The 16,514-nt window shown below is 37.6% G+C and overlaps 2 protein-coding genes across 4 annotated transcripts in view; one reads left to right on the plus strand and one right to left on the minus strand.

Annotated features, from left to right (window-relative positions):
* Positions 1–3,024, plus strand: part of HNRNPA3 (heterogeneous nuclear ribonucleoprotein A3) — an 8,879-nt gene extending 5,855 nt beyond the window's left edge. The window contains exons 9-12 of the mRNA XM_009996176.1: positions 856–1,002; positions 1,821–1,946; positions 2,033–2,104; positions 2,191–3,024. Of these exons, the coding sequence (XP_009994478.1) occupies positions 856–1,002; positions 1,821–1,946; positions 2,033–2,085 (326 nt within the window). The 3' untranslated portion in view covers positions 2,086–2,104; positions 2,191–3,024. The remainder of the gene's footprint in view (positions 1–855; positions 1,003–1,820; positions 1,947–2,032; positions 2,105–2,190) is intronic.
* A 7,742-nt stretch (positions 3,025–10,766) lies between these two features.
* Positions 10,767–15,542, minus strand: NFE2L2 (nuclear factor, erythroid 2-like 2). 3 transcript variants are annotated; one of them, XM_009996177.1, is made up of 4 exons: positions 15,275–15,542; positions 15,023–15,118; positions 14,175–14,354; positions 10,767–12,501 (listed from the first exon to the last, which is right to left on the minus strand). In XM_009996177.1, exons 1-4 carry the CDS (start codon positions 15,539–15,541, stop codon positions 11,293–11,295), a joined length of 1,752 nt encoding a protein of 583 aa, XP_009994479.1. In that variant the 5' UTR covers position 15,542; the 3' UTR covers positions 10,767–11,292. The 3 variants fall into 3 exon arrangements, with proteins under 3 accessions (XP_009994479.1, XP_009994481.1, XP_009994480.1); XM_009996179.1 differs by having other exon boundaries at positions 10,916–12,501; positions 14,175–14,333; positions 15,023–15,109; positions 15,275–15,541; XM_009996178.1 differs by having other exon boundaries at positions 10,916–12,501; positions 15,023–15,109; positions 15,275–15,541.
* Between the last annotated feature and the right edge of the window lie 972 nt (positions 15,543–16,514).

Here is a 16,514-nt window from a genome sequence, read left to right on the forward strand (position 1 = left end):
CTCAAGAGCAGCAGTTTATAATTATTGAGAACTAAATGAAGACTCTGGTGTCAGTTGAGGTTACATAAACTGAATAAAGCAGTGACCAACTAACATACAAGAAATCTTTTCAATCAACTGTAGGACTTCTTATGGCTCAGCAGTATCTTTGTAATCGTTAGGTTTGGATGAATATCCAAAATGCATCTAAGGAGAACTGTGGAGATAACCAAATGGCTGTGGAAGTAGCATTTATGGGGAGCAGGAAACGAGTGACATAGTATGTAGTTATTTATGTCCTGGTTCTGTAAGCAGATACATATATAGTGATGTTGGTTTCCCAGTTTGAAACTACTAGATCAAAATGCTGGAGGCCAGATCAGCATCTGGAATACTAATTCTTTCAGATATGCTTTATGTGGTTAGAAGGAAAGAGCGTCCAGTAGCTTCGAAAAAAAAAGAGTGTCCAGTAGCTTCGACACATATGTAAATAAAACTGTATGTCTAGGTAAAAACTGCAGACCAGAACACTCTTGAGGGCTTTGCCTACATAGTAATTTCATTTCAGAGGAAAAAAGGATGATATGAAGTACTGACAAACCATTTGTGGTGATAGCAGCAGGTCTGCTTTCTGTGAGCCAGAATGAAGGTCTAAGGCTAGATATAGCAGGCTTCAAAGGATATATATAAACTAATGGGGTTTTTTTTTGTGTTTGGAATACGTAGTTTAGATAAATGATGCAACTGTAATGAATGTAATACAGGGAAAACATTGTGGGACATTTTTATTTAGTGTTTTTATGGTGTTATTTTTTTGTTACATGGACCTTTTCTTACTGGTATTTTGTTTTTTTACGTTTACTCTTTTACTCGAAGGTGGCAACTATGGAGGAGGTCCTGGCTATGGCAGCAGAGGAGGGTATGGTGGTGGTGGAGGACCAGGATATGGAAACCCAGGTGGTGGATATGGAGGTGGAGGAGGAGGATATGATGGCTACAATGAAGGAGGAAATTTTGGTGGTGGTAAGATGCCAGCTTTAAGTAGACATTATTTTTTCAGGGAGGTCTGTGGTTACAATGCCTGAAGTATGGTACTGCATGAATAAGTTGTGCAGTTAGGTCTTACTGTAGAATGCTGTGTTACGTAAGGAAGTTTGTTTTCCATCTGGATCAGCTTTGATACACCACACAGCATTGTTCTGCTTGGAACTTTTCAAAAAGCAGCAGGTATTAATCTATGTGTGAGGGTAGAGTACAAGTATTTTGAAGCTTTTGACCCTTTAAAGTATGCTGCTGCTGTCTGATACCAGATTGTATTATGCAGATCACATCCTCCTTTGTGAGGACTAGAAAGATAAGTTTATATAAGCTTTATAACTGGGGAGTTAAGCTGCAAAATCTGCTGCATATTTTATTATACTCTGATGTGAATGTGCAGCATGTTTGTTACAATTCTATCACTTTTTGGAACAAATAGATTGTATGTAATTTACAGTTCTCATACACGCAGACCATTAGGGTAGTGGAAGAATGATGGTGAAAATCAGGTCCTTTCCTGAGTTTGGAAACCTGAAATTTCGCCTAGTGTGGTAATTTCAAATGACCTACTCAAATCTGTATATATATTCTAATGTTGTGGGATTTTTTTTCTATGAAATACCAGTTTCTTCAAAATGCTAAGGGTCATCTGTCATTTGTGCATTGTGAGTAGAGGTAGCATGCAAAATGCTTCAATTCTATTTTAAATTGTTTTGAACTGTTACGTTTACATTGGCTATCATAATTTAGCGAGCTTCATGTTCTAAGTATTGAAGAAAAATGGCTTTATAAATCTGTTTCAGGTAATTATGGTGGAAGTGGAAACTACAATGATTTTGGCAATTACAGTGGACAACAGCAGTCCAACTATGGTCCCATGAAAGGTGGTGGCAGCTTTGGTGGCAGAAGTTCAGGCAGTCCCTATGGTGGTAAATACGGTTTTGTACAGAAAATATGCTTTTGTTTAAAATATCTTGTTCTTTTTATTTTTCAACACACACCCTGCTTTTTGTAGGTGGTTATGGATCTGGAAGTGGAAGTGGGGGCTATGGTGGTAGAAGATTCTAAAAATGCTACCAGAAAAAGGGTAGGTGTAATGCATATTTTTAATGATGATTAATGATGTACTACTGTTCACTGAGAGTAATAATTTTCTTATCCTGTATTCAACAGGCTACAGTTCTTAGCAGGAGAGAGAGCGAGGAGTTGTCAGGAAAGCTGCAGGTTACTTTGAGACAGTCGTCCCAAATGCATTAGAGGAACTGTAAAATCTGCCACAGAAGGAACGATGATCCATAGTCAGAAAAGTTACTGCAGCTTAAACAGGAAACCCTTCTTGTTCAGGACTGTCATAGCCACAGTTTGCAAAAAGTGCAGCTATTGATTAATGCAATGTAGTGTCGATTAGTTGTACATTCCTGAGGTCTTTATCTGTTGTAGCTTTGTCTTTCTTTTTTCTTTTTATTTCCCATTACATTAGGTATATTGCCCTGTAAATTGTGGTAGTGGTACCAGGAATAAACAAATTAAGGAATTTTTAACTTTTCAATATTTGTGTAGTTCAGTTTTTCCACATTTAGTACAGAGAACTCTATAACAAATAAATGTAGTTTAGGGTGTTTCCTTGTTAGTTAATAGAGAGAATTAATGCATTTCTCAATTACTATTTTGTATTAATTTAAAGTTAACAATAGAAACACCTATTGATTTGCAGTCTTAAGGGGTCTAGTCTCAGTGTATATATGTAACTGTCATTGACATGAGTTACATAGGCATACAGAGGGAAAACATCTGTATGTTGCATTATAGTTTGTTTAGATGTATAACCAGGATTGAGTTACTCAAATTAGTGTTTGTGAATTATAGAACTAAGCTTTACCTTAATGAAAATTTTAAATTACTTTTTGGTTTGTGCATATTTTTTTAATTTGTAGTTCTGTATTAGTACTAGCGCTTCAAGAAAATAAGGCATGATAAATACTTTAACAAGACCAACTTCAGACACATTAAAGCTGTCTCCCGTCTCATTTGAGATGTATAAGGGATAAATGCAGTTGCTTAAGTCTTGGGTGAAGAGAAAAAGAAACTTGCTTTTTACCTTTATATTTATTGTAATTCCCGAGAAGTTAAGGTGGGGGGAATCAAGTGCCTGTTTCCTTGGGATATACAATGATTCTGTTTCAATAAAACTATACTTTGGGGAGGGTGGCTTGGAATTTTCATCCCCTTCCTTTGTCCCCGTTTCCCTCTCCCTCACACCAGACTGCGCTGTTTCAATGAAATGAGGCGTCATAGTGAGAGTAATAGGTATGTTCCTCAATAACTTAATGGCTATATACTTTCTTGCATGCACCCTAGGCAATTTTCTGGACACATTCTTCTGACTGGGAGCCAAGGGTAGCACAGGTGTAATCACTGGCAGTCCCAGGTAATGCGTTCCAAAAGCCCGTTCATGATGGGCTCTAAGTAGTATAGTATTCAAGCTTTTTCCCGTGCAAATGTCTGCGCTCAGCTAAAAGCTCGATGAATCAAGAAACACCATCTAGTTGTATTTGACTGACTAGAAACACTTCCCACGATGTAGAATGGTACAGTGTTGGGTTTCCACAGGTAGAATGATAGTGTGTTACAATTTGATTTTATGCACTGGAGTAGCAAATCTTATCAGCACATGTGGCTAGAAATTGTACTTCATTCTCACTTCTGACCTCCAAATTCAGGCACTACAGGCTGTCCTTTTCTCAGCTGATGTGAATTCTGTCTCGACTGTTGCCAGGACAGTGCTTTCTGTCAATTCAGACTCAGAAGAGTAGGGACCCAGTGAATAGAAGAACTATTCAGACACTTGACAATATGGTATTTGAATTATTCACACCTGTTTCACTTCTGGGTCAATGTGCAGTATAAGGTAAATGCGATTCCAGTGTAGGAATGAATCTGCAAAGGTGTATGAAATGGCTCAAGGCATAATCAGTCTTATTAATAATGAATTATAATTTTAAGAAGTAGTAGAAAAATGAGTGTGTTGTTTGAAAAAAAAATTAAACAATGTTATTTAAACACTGTTATTGGAGTGTATTTAGACTGCAGTACACTAAAACAAGGAACCGGTGTCAAGATGGTAGCCTCCAAACTGGATTTTAAAGTCTGTTTATTCTTTCTGTGGAGTTTAAAAATATCTAAGGTTCAACAATTGGTGATACAGTGAACGCTTCTATTGTTGTACATACTAATTTGGGCTTGGGGTGGTGGGGAGGTTGTATTTCAATAAAGGCATTTTTTAAACAACCCATTCGGAGTTTGAAAACATTGAAAACTAAACCACAACTCACTAGGGAGTGAGCCACCTAACTACTGACTTGCTTTGTACATTACTACGCTTAGAAGATGTGTAGACTTGTACCTGGGGCCTGCATCTGATTGCAGGGACAACTGGAGGATGGGGTTGATGTCCCTTCTGACAATTGATCTGGTATTTCTAAATTTTTTTAGAATGTATTGACAGTGTTCTTTTTAACAGGGCCTCTTGTAGCTGTACTGTGACAACAATGTTAACTTTGAAAAATAGTGTCATAATAAACTTTATGAACAAGATCTGTATGCAACCTTTAAGAGATGGATGTAAAACACCGTTTTGTAGGTGGGTGGGGTAGCTTAGATGTTGTTTGTGATGTGGAAAAGTGTAATAAGCCGTGAGGACAGTGATTAACCAGCTTTAAAGAACCTAGGATGTACTTCTTTGATCCATACTTTGCTAAGGAGACTCGTAAGACAGGACTTCAGCAGCCTATTGAGTATGGAGAAGTCAGCATAATTACAGAATGACAAGGCAGCAGGAGCAACAGCTTCAACTTCCAGAAAAGTGAAGGCATAAGATACTGTGCTGATAGTGAGCAGCTTTCCAAAGGCTAGTTAAATCTGCTTATCACAGCTGAAATATCGAAGAAAGTCTAGCAAGAGTTCTTCACCTTTGGAACCTCCTTGAGTGATAGCTACTTGAGTTGACTCAAAATCAATAGGTCTAGCATTTAGACCTGAAAGGAAGGGCAATGAGCATAGGTAAGGTTTGCCTTTAAAATTTTTCATGAATTAAAAGAGTAGCGGGGGGCTTTTAAACAAGGTAAGAGTAATTTCTTTAATTTTCAGGTTGAATGAGAAGCTGCTGCTTGGCAAAATGGGGAATGTCTTGCACATCCTCTTCAATTGAAGGTTTCTGACTGGGTAAGATTTGTAGTCTGTAGTAAAACACTTCTTTAACCCTTGTTTCCTTCTAGGCTTTCCTTTGCTAGCCTTTTAATACCAAGGAAAGCCTTAAATATTAAGAAGCAGGTATTCCAGTATATGTCATCCAGTGTTTCCCATTCTGGATGGGGGTTGCTTGCTAGCATAATTGCTATTCAAGGATCTTCCAGGTACAAAATTGCTGTGTGTCTGATCAATAAGACAGAAATGATAAATGTATTGAAATGTGTGCTCTAGTTACCACTGGGAGTGCTCTGGGAGAGGGTGGGGTTTGGAGAAATTGTTGGTTACCTTGTAATTGAAAGCAGTTCCTTCAAGAAACCCAGAATGGTGAAGGAACTGGAGCAGTTCCTTTCAGTTCTCAGTACTGTGTGATCTGCTGCTGCTGCAGTCATTCTGCAAAGGCACTTTGCATTGGTTAGAACTGTGATTTTCCTCCTAATGCATTTGGTTTACCAGATGGGTTTGTTTTTATCTGTGCAAATCAGAGAGTTCCCATTCACATTTTTGGTGCTTTCAGGCAGGGTAGTTTAGTGGAGGCCAATACTGCCTGTCTTTTGATACCCATCTGAAAGCACAACTGCATTTATACAGATGAGGGGCAGTAAAAACTATGGAATCTGCTTTTATGCACATTAGTTCTTAACTCTTGGAACATGTGTTTCCTTTTATGCATTTTTGATTGTTAGAGGTCTGGGATATTTTTAACTCCTTTTATAGAATACTACCTATTTACGTTTACCAATACATTTTTGAATCTGGGTATTATTTTGGGTAAGTCAGTTTCTATTTTAATATTGGTTATCTTCAGTTACTCAGAAAATAAAGTCAAATGGAACCATTGTGTTTCAGTTTAACTTGGGTCTTAGGCTTGTTCACAGACTGAATCTCAGGTATTTAAACCTGTTACCTGCTGTCTATATACATCCATAAAGCAAACTCTTGGCATTGGGAGGTACAATTAAAAGTTAACTCAGAAGTAATTTACAATGGTAATGATGAAATTCTAATAAAATAGGGAGCTATTTACTAGAAGTCTCACAAAGAATATATACAGCTTGCTGCTGAGATGGCAAGCTTGCTTTCTTAAACCCAGAGGTGGAAGATCTTTGCTTTCCCTCTGCTGGGCAGAGTTGCTCTTGTGAGCTCCTGTAGGCATCTGTATAACAACAGGTATAAGGGAAAAGTATTAGTGTGCCTTAAAACTACTTGGCTGAGGGCAAATGCTTTTGTATCTAATGGGGAGGCAGAATGTTACAATTATTTAACAGTAAAATGTTTTAATGAAATAAGTTTTAACAACTTTCTAGTTTGCTTTCTATTACTAGACCTGCATATAACTCAAAACTACCTTTCCTTACTGTTAGAGGATTCTACATTAGTGCTGACTTACTCTGTGCTCTGGAAGGCTCCTTTTGCACCACATACAGAACTAGATATTAACAATTATTTTCACACTTGGCTTTATAGAACTTGGACTAATTTACTTAATTTCAATTACTCATACCACCATTTGTTCAGAAGTCAACCTTATGAAAGTTAAACACATCCTTGTTCAAAGTACTTGATCATACATCTTTGTCCCAGAGGCACTTCCAAGAGTTAAGAATATTTCATAGCTAGGTTGTTTCATAGTGGCTACTATTGAAAATAGCAGTTGTAAATACAGATGGAGATGTAAAGATGTGAAGTTTGCACATTGGTCCTGAAGCTGCAGCTCTACAGAAGTTTTTTTTTGATACCTAAATCTGTATGTTAATCTAAAAGCAAATAGTGAAAGTGTATTTCCCCAAAAGGGGCCAAGGTCAGTGCAGATATGAAGCGTGGGGGTTTTTTATTATTATAGAAAGCTAAACACAGCATGTTAACTGATATCCTGTAAATATTTAAGGTGGGAAGGGGAATGCTAGTCTGCCAAGCACTGATTGTGTGATGTGCTGACTTGCTGTCTTTGGTCCCTGTGTTTAAGACGTTTTCATATACTGTCTGCACTTTGGTGGAAAATTCACTTATGTATCAGTCTGTGGTCTCTGACAAGTGTTTTTGTTTTAAATTGTGTGGAGCATGAAAGATCTTGAATATTTACTAAAATTCGAATATCTGATGGATAATTCTTTTTCTGCTGTGGATGCTACAGGTTGACATCTTTAATTCAGGAAAAAGCTAATCTTAGATAAAGTAATCCAAGTATCTCCGTAGAAGAAAAATGGCCTTCAGATAGAAGATAATATCTCAAGATTGGAAACGGAATAATATGGTAAAATAACTGGCAGACTTCAAGAGCAATGGTGCTAGTGTGCTGTAATCTTAGAACTTGTGGTTAAGCAAGTTTAAAAATAGCATGGAAATTAAAAATTTCAGTATAGTCCATAATGGATTAAAATTTGTTAAAATACTTCCATTTTGTATCAGAATAAAGTGTATCTTGTCAAATGACATGAAATCTAAAATGTGTTGCCATCACCTTTTTTTTAGTGCTGTGAGGAACACAAAGCGGTCTTAAATTATTGCAACATGGAGTTATAGGATCATCTTTGCAAATTGGGACTGCAAGTCAGAAAATCTTGGTTTAGCCCAGCTCCTCAGCTTTACTTCTAATAGTTTTCAAACCAAATGTTTTGACAGAGAAATAAATGTTTCCAGGTGGAGACTTCAGTGTATGAGGTCAGCATTGTGATGCATTACATTTGGCAATGTCACTGGTCACTCTTAGGTCTGGGAACATATTCTGTACCTCTTAAATAATAATAATAAAGTGAAGGATATCCTTTGCAATCTTTTGTTTGCACATATACCAAAATAACTGAATGTGGAATGTTTTTGTCCTTGATGGTGCTGCATGTTTCACTGCAAGTACATTAACTGTGTGTGAGATGTAAAAAATACTGGTTTAAACTGAATGAAGTTGTCGTGGCCCAAGTCACTTCAGGCTGATTCTTTTCCTGGTGGAATTCAGTCAAGGCTTTTCTGCATTAACTGGGTTTTTTGGTGTTGGGCTTTTCATCTTGGCAATAGAGCAAAATATCCCTGTATTAAGCTTTGGAAACGAGGGTAGTACAACAGCCCCTGCAAAGGCTCTAAGGAACAAGTAGAGGGCAGGGGTTTGCTGAGGTCTTGGTTTTCTAGCCAGTTTGTAATTAAAAGTCTACTACAGCTAAAGCACATTTTAAGTCAGACATCTGTAGTTACTAGCAGGGGGAATCTGAGAGCTCTCTTTATGTTGTCTGCTTTGCCATCAGACCTACCTTGTGTATCAGAGCTACTCTTATCAGTGTTGAAGGACTTCCTGGGGCTATAGCTTGGTATACTTCCTCTTTCCTCTTTGAAGTTGCCATCCTGAAATGTGGATTAGATCCTCTTGCCTTAAATGGCAGCAGTCTCACATTCCCTTAGCGTGCACTCGGGCTTGGTGATTGCTGGGGGTGTTTTCCTTCCTAGGCAGGGCCGGTGGCAAAGTCAGTAGAGACATATTTGAAAAAATGCAAGACAAAATAGCCTTCACTGCTTCAGTATCTTTGACTTCGCTTAGCCAGAGCTTGGGTGGTCTATCTAAAGCAAATGAGCCTGTTTTGTCCATCAGATCTAGCCTCTATAATTTTCAACCATTGGTATCGACCATTTGCCCCAACAAGAGCATTCTGGCATTCAGGGGGCTTTGCAGGCGGATGGACTGACATGCCAGTACCAAGGAAGAAGGTCAGTATAAACAAGGTAAGCAGCCTCCAAAGTGCAAGCTGAGACACCTGCATTTACATTTCCTATTCTCCTCTGCAAAAATACAAATGTTACTACTTGATGGACTGACAGGGTTCCTAGCACTTGAGGGGTGTCAGAAAGCTGAGATTACAGGTTTTTTTTATTACTTCACTGTATCTTGTGCTCTAGATGGATACAAACATTTTATGGGCAGAACCTCACCTGAAAGTCTGCAGCAAGTAACACAGTATGAGAAATGTTAAACTGTTACTTTTAAGATAGGCAGGGCTGGAGGATTTGATAGTCCCCAGTTCAGGTACCACACACCTTCTGGTGCTGGCATTTGGCCATTACACTTGCCTTTAAAAAGGATATGGTGAATAGGATCATTGGATCCTGGCATTACACTGCCCTGGAGCAAAACTACATTCTCTTTGAAGCAAAAGAGCATCTGAAATCCTGTGCATACAGAAGAAAAACAAAGCTGGTACCTGCATAATGGTAGGCTCCAAACCAGTTAATGCTGTACAGATGGGAGGGATTGTAGTAATCAGAGAGTTGAACAAAAGCAGGACACCTTCCATAGCACCCCTGACAGTAATATTCATCAGAACAATGGCTTTCTGTACTAGTTCCCTAAATCTTGGCATGCTTTTTATTTTATTTTTTGGTGTTTTTGTTTTTTTTTTTTAGGACACTTGAAGAGTCCATAAAAAGTGATGTCATATGGAATTAGGATAATGATTATCTAAAAATTCTTTTGGCTTTCATGGCCAGCCCTAAGATGAGAGGCTTTCTGCTTGATAGGCATCTCCAGCACAGTAAACCAGTTTGGAAAATACAAACCTCAAGGCTGAATTCACCAACACCTTTATCACTTATATTTAACATTATTTGTGAATAATGAGCTAATGGAAGTCAGGCTTCCTAATCTGATGTCCCTCACCAAACCCTCCTACAACATTATTAAATGACCTCTCTGGCTCCTACAGTACCCTTTTAAGTATCTCCAGTTCTTTCTTTAAAAAATATACCATAAGGACTTGCAAAGCAACTTGGGTTTTATTTTACTGAAGAAAAGTTCTGCAGAAGTATTGTAAAACAAAATATTCCTAAAGTGAAAGGCATATTTAATCTGAAATGTATTTTTCTGCTACTGGTGCTCTATTAAAAGTTTTGTAAGGAAGATGATGCAGTTTCTGATGTTCAAATCAATGTGTATTACAAATTATGCATTTTCTATATGCATAAAATCCACAATTATTGAGTACAATTAATCCACTTGAAGAGTAAACAAGCCAGTGCTATTTATTTACCCAATTTTTATTATCTTATAAATCATAATTTAAACTCCACAACATTTTCCAATCGAGTGCAGGTTCCAAATAGTGCAGTTGGTTGGCAGTTTGTGTGCCTTTTTCCCGAAGGTCCAAAGTAATCACAGTGACAAACAATGCTCACTGATTAGAGTCAAAGTGAACAATTACTCAAAAGTGTACAGAATTTTTAGTTGGAAAAATGTGTAATGCTGATGTCTTGATGAACAGATTTTGAATGCCTTTAGAGGAAAGATATCATCATGAATTTAAGTAGTGTTCAAAGAGCAAAACAAAAATTATGTAAACTTAGCATAGACTTGAAACTTAACTTTATGGTGCACAATCCTTCCACATGGCTGTTAAAATTATGCTGAATGAAACATCAGTAATGCTGACAATGCCACGTGATACGTCTCTGGTTATTAAGTATATTTACACACCAGTGAGGATTTCCCTTCTTTAGGGAAGTAAATACATATGAAGTAGAGTTTAAAAAAGTTTAATGAACTGATAAATCAAAATCAAACACTATCAACTTTTATACTAAATTAAAATTATATATTAAATACAAGGCAAGTATAAACATGTAAGAAAAATGGGAAAAACACTTTCATATTTATAAAAAAGTATCAGAAGCCATACTCTGTCTTGCAAGAAATTATATTTAGAAGGCTAAAATCATTTATATATATATATCCAATCTATGAATATAACAAGAGATAGGAACAGTATATAAATATGGTATATTTAAATATTTACATGTATACGAAAACTAGTCAGAGTAGTGCTGTAGGAAGAAAACGTCTGTTATAAAAGTGAGATTACAAATTTTGCATATGTTAGTTACACTATTAGTTTTAAACTTGCATCTTCCATAAGCTAATTATTAACTTCAAAATTATCATTGCATAGAATTATTTGAAAAATATTACCTCATTCTGCATTCCACCTCACAGTAAAACTATCAGGATAATGATAAAAAAATAACTCGGAGAACGGCAGGCAGCTGTGCTGCCCTTCAAAGCTTAGTCTCTGACTTCTTGCTTTTAGGAACAAGAAAAACATTGCCATCTCTAGTTTGCTGCAGTGAATATTCACTAGGAGAGTAAGACTTTCCATCCTCATCACGCAGCATGCTGAAGACATCAAGGTATAAGGTGGTTAGTTGCTTTTTCATTTGACGAAGGCTTTTGTCATGCTCTCCTTTTTCCTTTAGCAATTTCTCTCTCTCATCTTTAAGGTTACTCAAGTCTTGCTTCAGTTCCACTATATTTTCCAGTTTTCTTTTACGGCAATTTTGAGCAGCTACTTTGTTCTTGCCTCTCCTGCGTATATCTCGAATAAGCGCAAGCTGAGCTTCATTGAACTGCTCCTTAGACATCATTTCATTGAAGTCATCAACGGGGAGATTGATGATTTTTTCAACAGGAAAAGGGATCTGCAGAGCTTTTGCTCTTTGCTCATCTCTTGTGAGATGAGCTTCAAGGCGGCTTGAAGGTTTATCTTTTGTGAATGGAGCTTTGGGGTGGCCTGGATGGGCAGGGGGTTCTTTCTTTGGTGTGTTTGTACATTGCAAACTTGGTGTTAGAGCACTTGGCCCTGTGGAAGAAAACACTTGATCCTGGAACTGCAATGAGTACATACTAGCATTGCTCTGTGGCACACTTCCAGGGATACTATCCGTGTCTTCCATTTCCGAATCACTACAACCAAAAGTCTTATCTCCATAGGCAGATGATTCAACAGAGTGTTCAGGTGATGCTACACTAGAACTGGCATTCAATGAAATACCAGAGTCAGAATCATTACATTCTGGTACAGTTCCTGAGTGGCTGCCATTAAAAGCTTTACACAGTGAGAAATCAGAAAGATCAATAGGTTCACTTAGAATTTCCGCAAGTGATTGATTGATACTGTTTGTCGTTGCTGTGTCACCATTCGCCTTGGCATGAATAAAGGTGCTGTAGAAATCCTCACAGAAATCAGAGTTTGAAGGGGACATATCATTTAAAGAGTTCACACTGAGCTGGCTGGTGTCTTCTGGTGGCAAAATGCTGGAAAAGGGGCCCTCAACAGTATCCAGGAAATCTGGACTGCAGTTAACATCCTTTCTCATGATGGGTAATGAGCTGTAGTAATTATAGCTGTTGTGCATCTCTGGTGGCTTGGTTTCAGGGCTTGTCATTGTGCTTACCTCAGCCAGGTTGTCATTTTCAATGTTAAGACACTACATGGAAAATGCAAGGGAGAATTTGAGCAACACATCTCCAATTGATAGAACTTTTTTCTATTGCTCACAAACATTACATATTTTAATAATCAAAATGGGTATTACAACATTGCTGTAACGTAGATGACTACAACACATTGCTACAACGGAGAAGCAACCTAGGAAGAGGACTAGATACCTAAGCAAGAGTATGAAGCAACTTCATACTCTTGGACAAAGCTATTCAGGGTACAACAGCAGAGCCTCTCATACTCAGAGCAAGGTGCTGAAGAGACTCATTCCCATCCTTTATGGAAGGAGCTCAGAGCACTCCTGGTCATCTAAATTGGTAGTGGGCAGCCTAGAGCTGCCAGGTCTGAATTTCTCCCAAGTGGCACTACCATGAATGGCATCAGTATAGTTCATGAAAAATTACAGAATGAGACCTAATGAGCATTGCTAGCAAATATACTTTTAGCAGTCTTTAATTTCATGTTATGTGGTAGATTTCTGTTACTCAAAAACCAAGATTCTTTTAGGATTTACTGAATGAAGCAGCTGTTCAGGGAAGAGAAATGTCATTCCTGGTGGAGTAAAAAGCACTAAGATGAAGCCTCGTGAACAGCAACTCACCCCACATACTTTTAGTTGAGCTGCCTAACACCAGCATGAGCACTGAAGACTTACATTGATGGCCTTTCTATTGGCTACAAGACCAATGTTCTTTCCAACAGGGTGGCAGTTTCTTAACTGAAGCTGAAATAAGTGTGCCTGCTGTCCCCAGAGAACTAGGCAATTACCAAAGTCATTCTGTTTCTCTTAAGAAGGGACCACACACTGATTATTTAACCAGCAACTGCTCAAGACTTAAGCTAAGGCTTTGAATACAAGAGCCCTTTTTTTCTTTTCTTCAAACGTAATTCATAAAAGGTGATGCCCTCAATTTAATTATCTCACTTCTTTCAGAGATTATTCAATTACTATTCAGAATTACTGCAATAGATAGTTTTGGTTTGGGTTCTTCATGTATTTTCATCAATTGCCCTTGTTACTTATGTGGTGCTTTTAAGCCTATGTCAGTAATAAAGAATAGGAAACTGGAAACATTTTGAAAAGTATAGAAAGAAGAAGGGAAAAAGTAGAATGACAGGAAAAATGCAGTTCCTGAAAACACTGTGGTTTTTTTTTTTCAAATTATGCTTTGGATTTACAGGCATTCCACTGAGCAATCATTGTGTTAATAGCATCGACTACAGCTGCATCATGCTGAAGTGTGACAAAGTCTACAATAACATCAATTTACTCATTGTTTTATTCAAACCTAGGCAAAATATGAACAGAAACATTAGGATAAGAGGAAAAAACCAACAAACCTAGATGTCCTCTGCAATATCAGAAATTGCATACAAAGGCAAACAATGACTTGCTAAATACGGGCAAGTTCTGATTGGGAAGATGGTCTTTTATTAAGGCCTTCTGAAAAGCAACTAATTTCCTTCCTCTTACGTGTTTTTCAATATTTCTTTTTAAAAATTAAAGCTCATATTGAGTTACAGACATGCTACAGGTGTAGAATCCAACATGACAGTCACCATCTGTTAAGATGCTATTGTACTGCATTCTCTGAAACACCATCTTCTTCCAAAATATCATGCTATTTTTTTCAGGTGTTTATCATACTAGATCTTTACCTGTAACTCTGGAAGGGACAATAATTCTTCCCAAACTTCCTCTATGTTCTGCATATTCTCTGCATCAGTAAGTGGAACAAGAACAGGTGATTCTGGTGGCTGAGTTTCATCAGAGGAAATTAAGACTGGGTTTCTATCAATCTGTGCAGGAACCAGTGACTGAAATGCAGCTGCAGAAGCCTGGAGTGTTTAAAAGATAAATTTTTAAAACCCACAAACAAATTAAAAAAAAAATATCCATTTTTAAAAGCAAAAATCTGTTTTTTGGTGTTCTACCACTGCAGAACAAGCAGGCAGGTATTTCTTAAGAAAAGCATTTTTTGGTAAATACTAGGATAACAAAATTATTCTCATGAAAGGACAGGGGGAAAAACACTATACACTGGCTAGTGAAGGGCTTATCTTTACACATAGAATCATTCTGGTTGGAGGACATTTAAGATCATCAAGTCCAACCATGAATGAATAGTCTGCATGAACAGATGAAAATAAAGCAGCTCAATTGCATTAAATCCAGAGAGCTGCACCAAGTTCACTGACAGACTGACAAAGTCCTCTACTGTTATTTGCAGCAACTGGAATGTTGCAGCCTTCAGCTGGTACTATATGCTGGATCCTGGCTGCAAGATTCAGAAGCAGAAGGAACACAAGAGTGCCACTCTACTCCCTCAGACACAGCTCTAGTTTAAGCCTACTACACTGTTTTATTCCAGCTGGAGTTGGCTTGGGGACAAAACTCAAATCATATCACAAACTAATATAATGGCAAAGACAAATCTAAGTGAGAGAAGACATGAAACTGATCCCCTAGAAACCCACGGTGGAACTGCTGTATTAAACACTTTTACCTCATTGTCATCTATAAACGGGAATGCTTCTGCCAAGAGCTGCATGCAGTCATCAAAGGACAGGGCCTCTGCTTCTGGTTTTGAAGTCTGTGTACTCTAAACAGGAAGGTTATGAAAAATGTTACTGCATCTTTGAATAACTGAAGAATCTTCCATTACAGCAACAAAAGCAAGTTAATTTTAGGTAACCACTACGTCTTGCTGTGAATGGAAAAGGTTTACATACACTCACAAACACACATTAGAATTTACCTCTGAAAAATTGATTGGTGGCTCAGTATTTTCTGACTGACCACGCTGAGCTGGCTGAACTGGAACAAATTCACCTGTCTCTTCGTCTAACTCCAGCTGAGCCAGTAGGGCTTTCTCCTGCTCTTTCTGGAGCTGCTCTTGTCTTTCCTTTTCAAGTTTCTTCTGTTTCTCAAGTTCATACTCCTTCTGTCGTTGACTAAAATCAAAAACTTCACGCCTTACCCCAAGGTCTATATCTTGCTTCCAAAGGATGTCAATCAAGTTCATGTCCTGTAATAGAAATTTTTGTTTAAGCAAGTGTTCTCCCCAGAGAAACTGCTTTAGAACAACAGCAAAGCTTTTACATTCCATCTCAAACAGGTAGATTCATGTAATTGAGGCTTATTTTCTTAATCCTACAAAATTATCTAAACAAAATATGGCTCTATAACACCTTTCTGAAGTGTGTGAACTGATGGTTTAGCTTTTGTGGTGTGCACAAGGGCTCATAGAAACTAAGCGATTTTTTCCAGTTGGTAAGGTGACACATGAAGCAGCCAGAAGATAAATATATTCTTCTTTCCTAAGTTAGCTCACAGAAAACACAAATCTATAGAATGAACTATGTCACATTACAGAAGTCATTTTTAGGAAAAAATACAAAAACCAACAGAGATTGAAAAGTTTGGCCATATGTATGTTTTTTCAGTATGATCTTATAAAACTGTGAAAGCTGACATAAAACATGACAGGGGTTGTCTGAAGTAACTGTAATAGCCATAGATGCAAATTGTATTTTCAAACATTTATGTTCCATCCTGGTATTAAGTATTAATTATAAAGATCAGCAGAACAGGGCATCAGAGTCAGAGGATAATCAGGTTTCAAAGTCACCAAGTGGCATAACATCACTGTAGCACTAAACATAATTATTAAGGCTATTACTAAAAAACTGTACTTTAAAGCTTTGTCTAAGGCAACACACCCAAGTGTGGCTGGTTTGGAGCAGCTGAGTGTAAACTAGAAGGCAACAGGTGTCAAATATTGTTAACTGGTTGGCCTCTGGCTCATCACAGTCAATTATCATCAGACAGCTGACAATGACCAACATTTATTGGAAATCAGCTACCCCTTGCACCAACAGTGTTTCAGAAGTCAAATTAAACTCTGCTATTTAGGGAAAACCACCTGGTTAATATTACCTGATTTGGCTAGAATTTATTTTAATTTATTACATAAGGGTTTTTTTTCAGGGGAAGGA

Source organism: Chaetura pelagica, unplaced genomic scaffold, assembly GCF_000747805.2.
Source record: "Chaetura pelagica isolate M959 unplaced genomic scaffold, ChaPel_1.0 scaffold3, whole genome shotgun sequence".
Classification (NCBI taxonomy): domain Eukaryota; kingdom Metazoa; phylum Chordata; class Aves; order Apodiformes; family Apodidae; genus Chaetura; species Chaetura pelagica.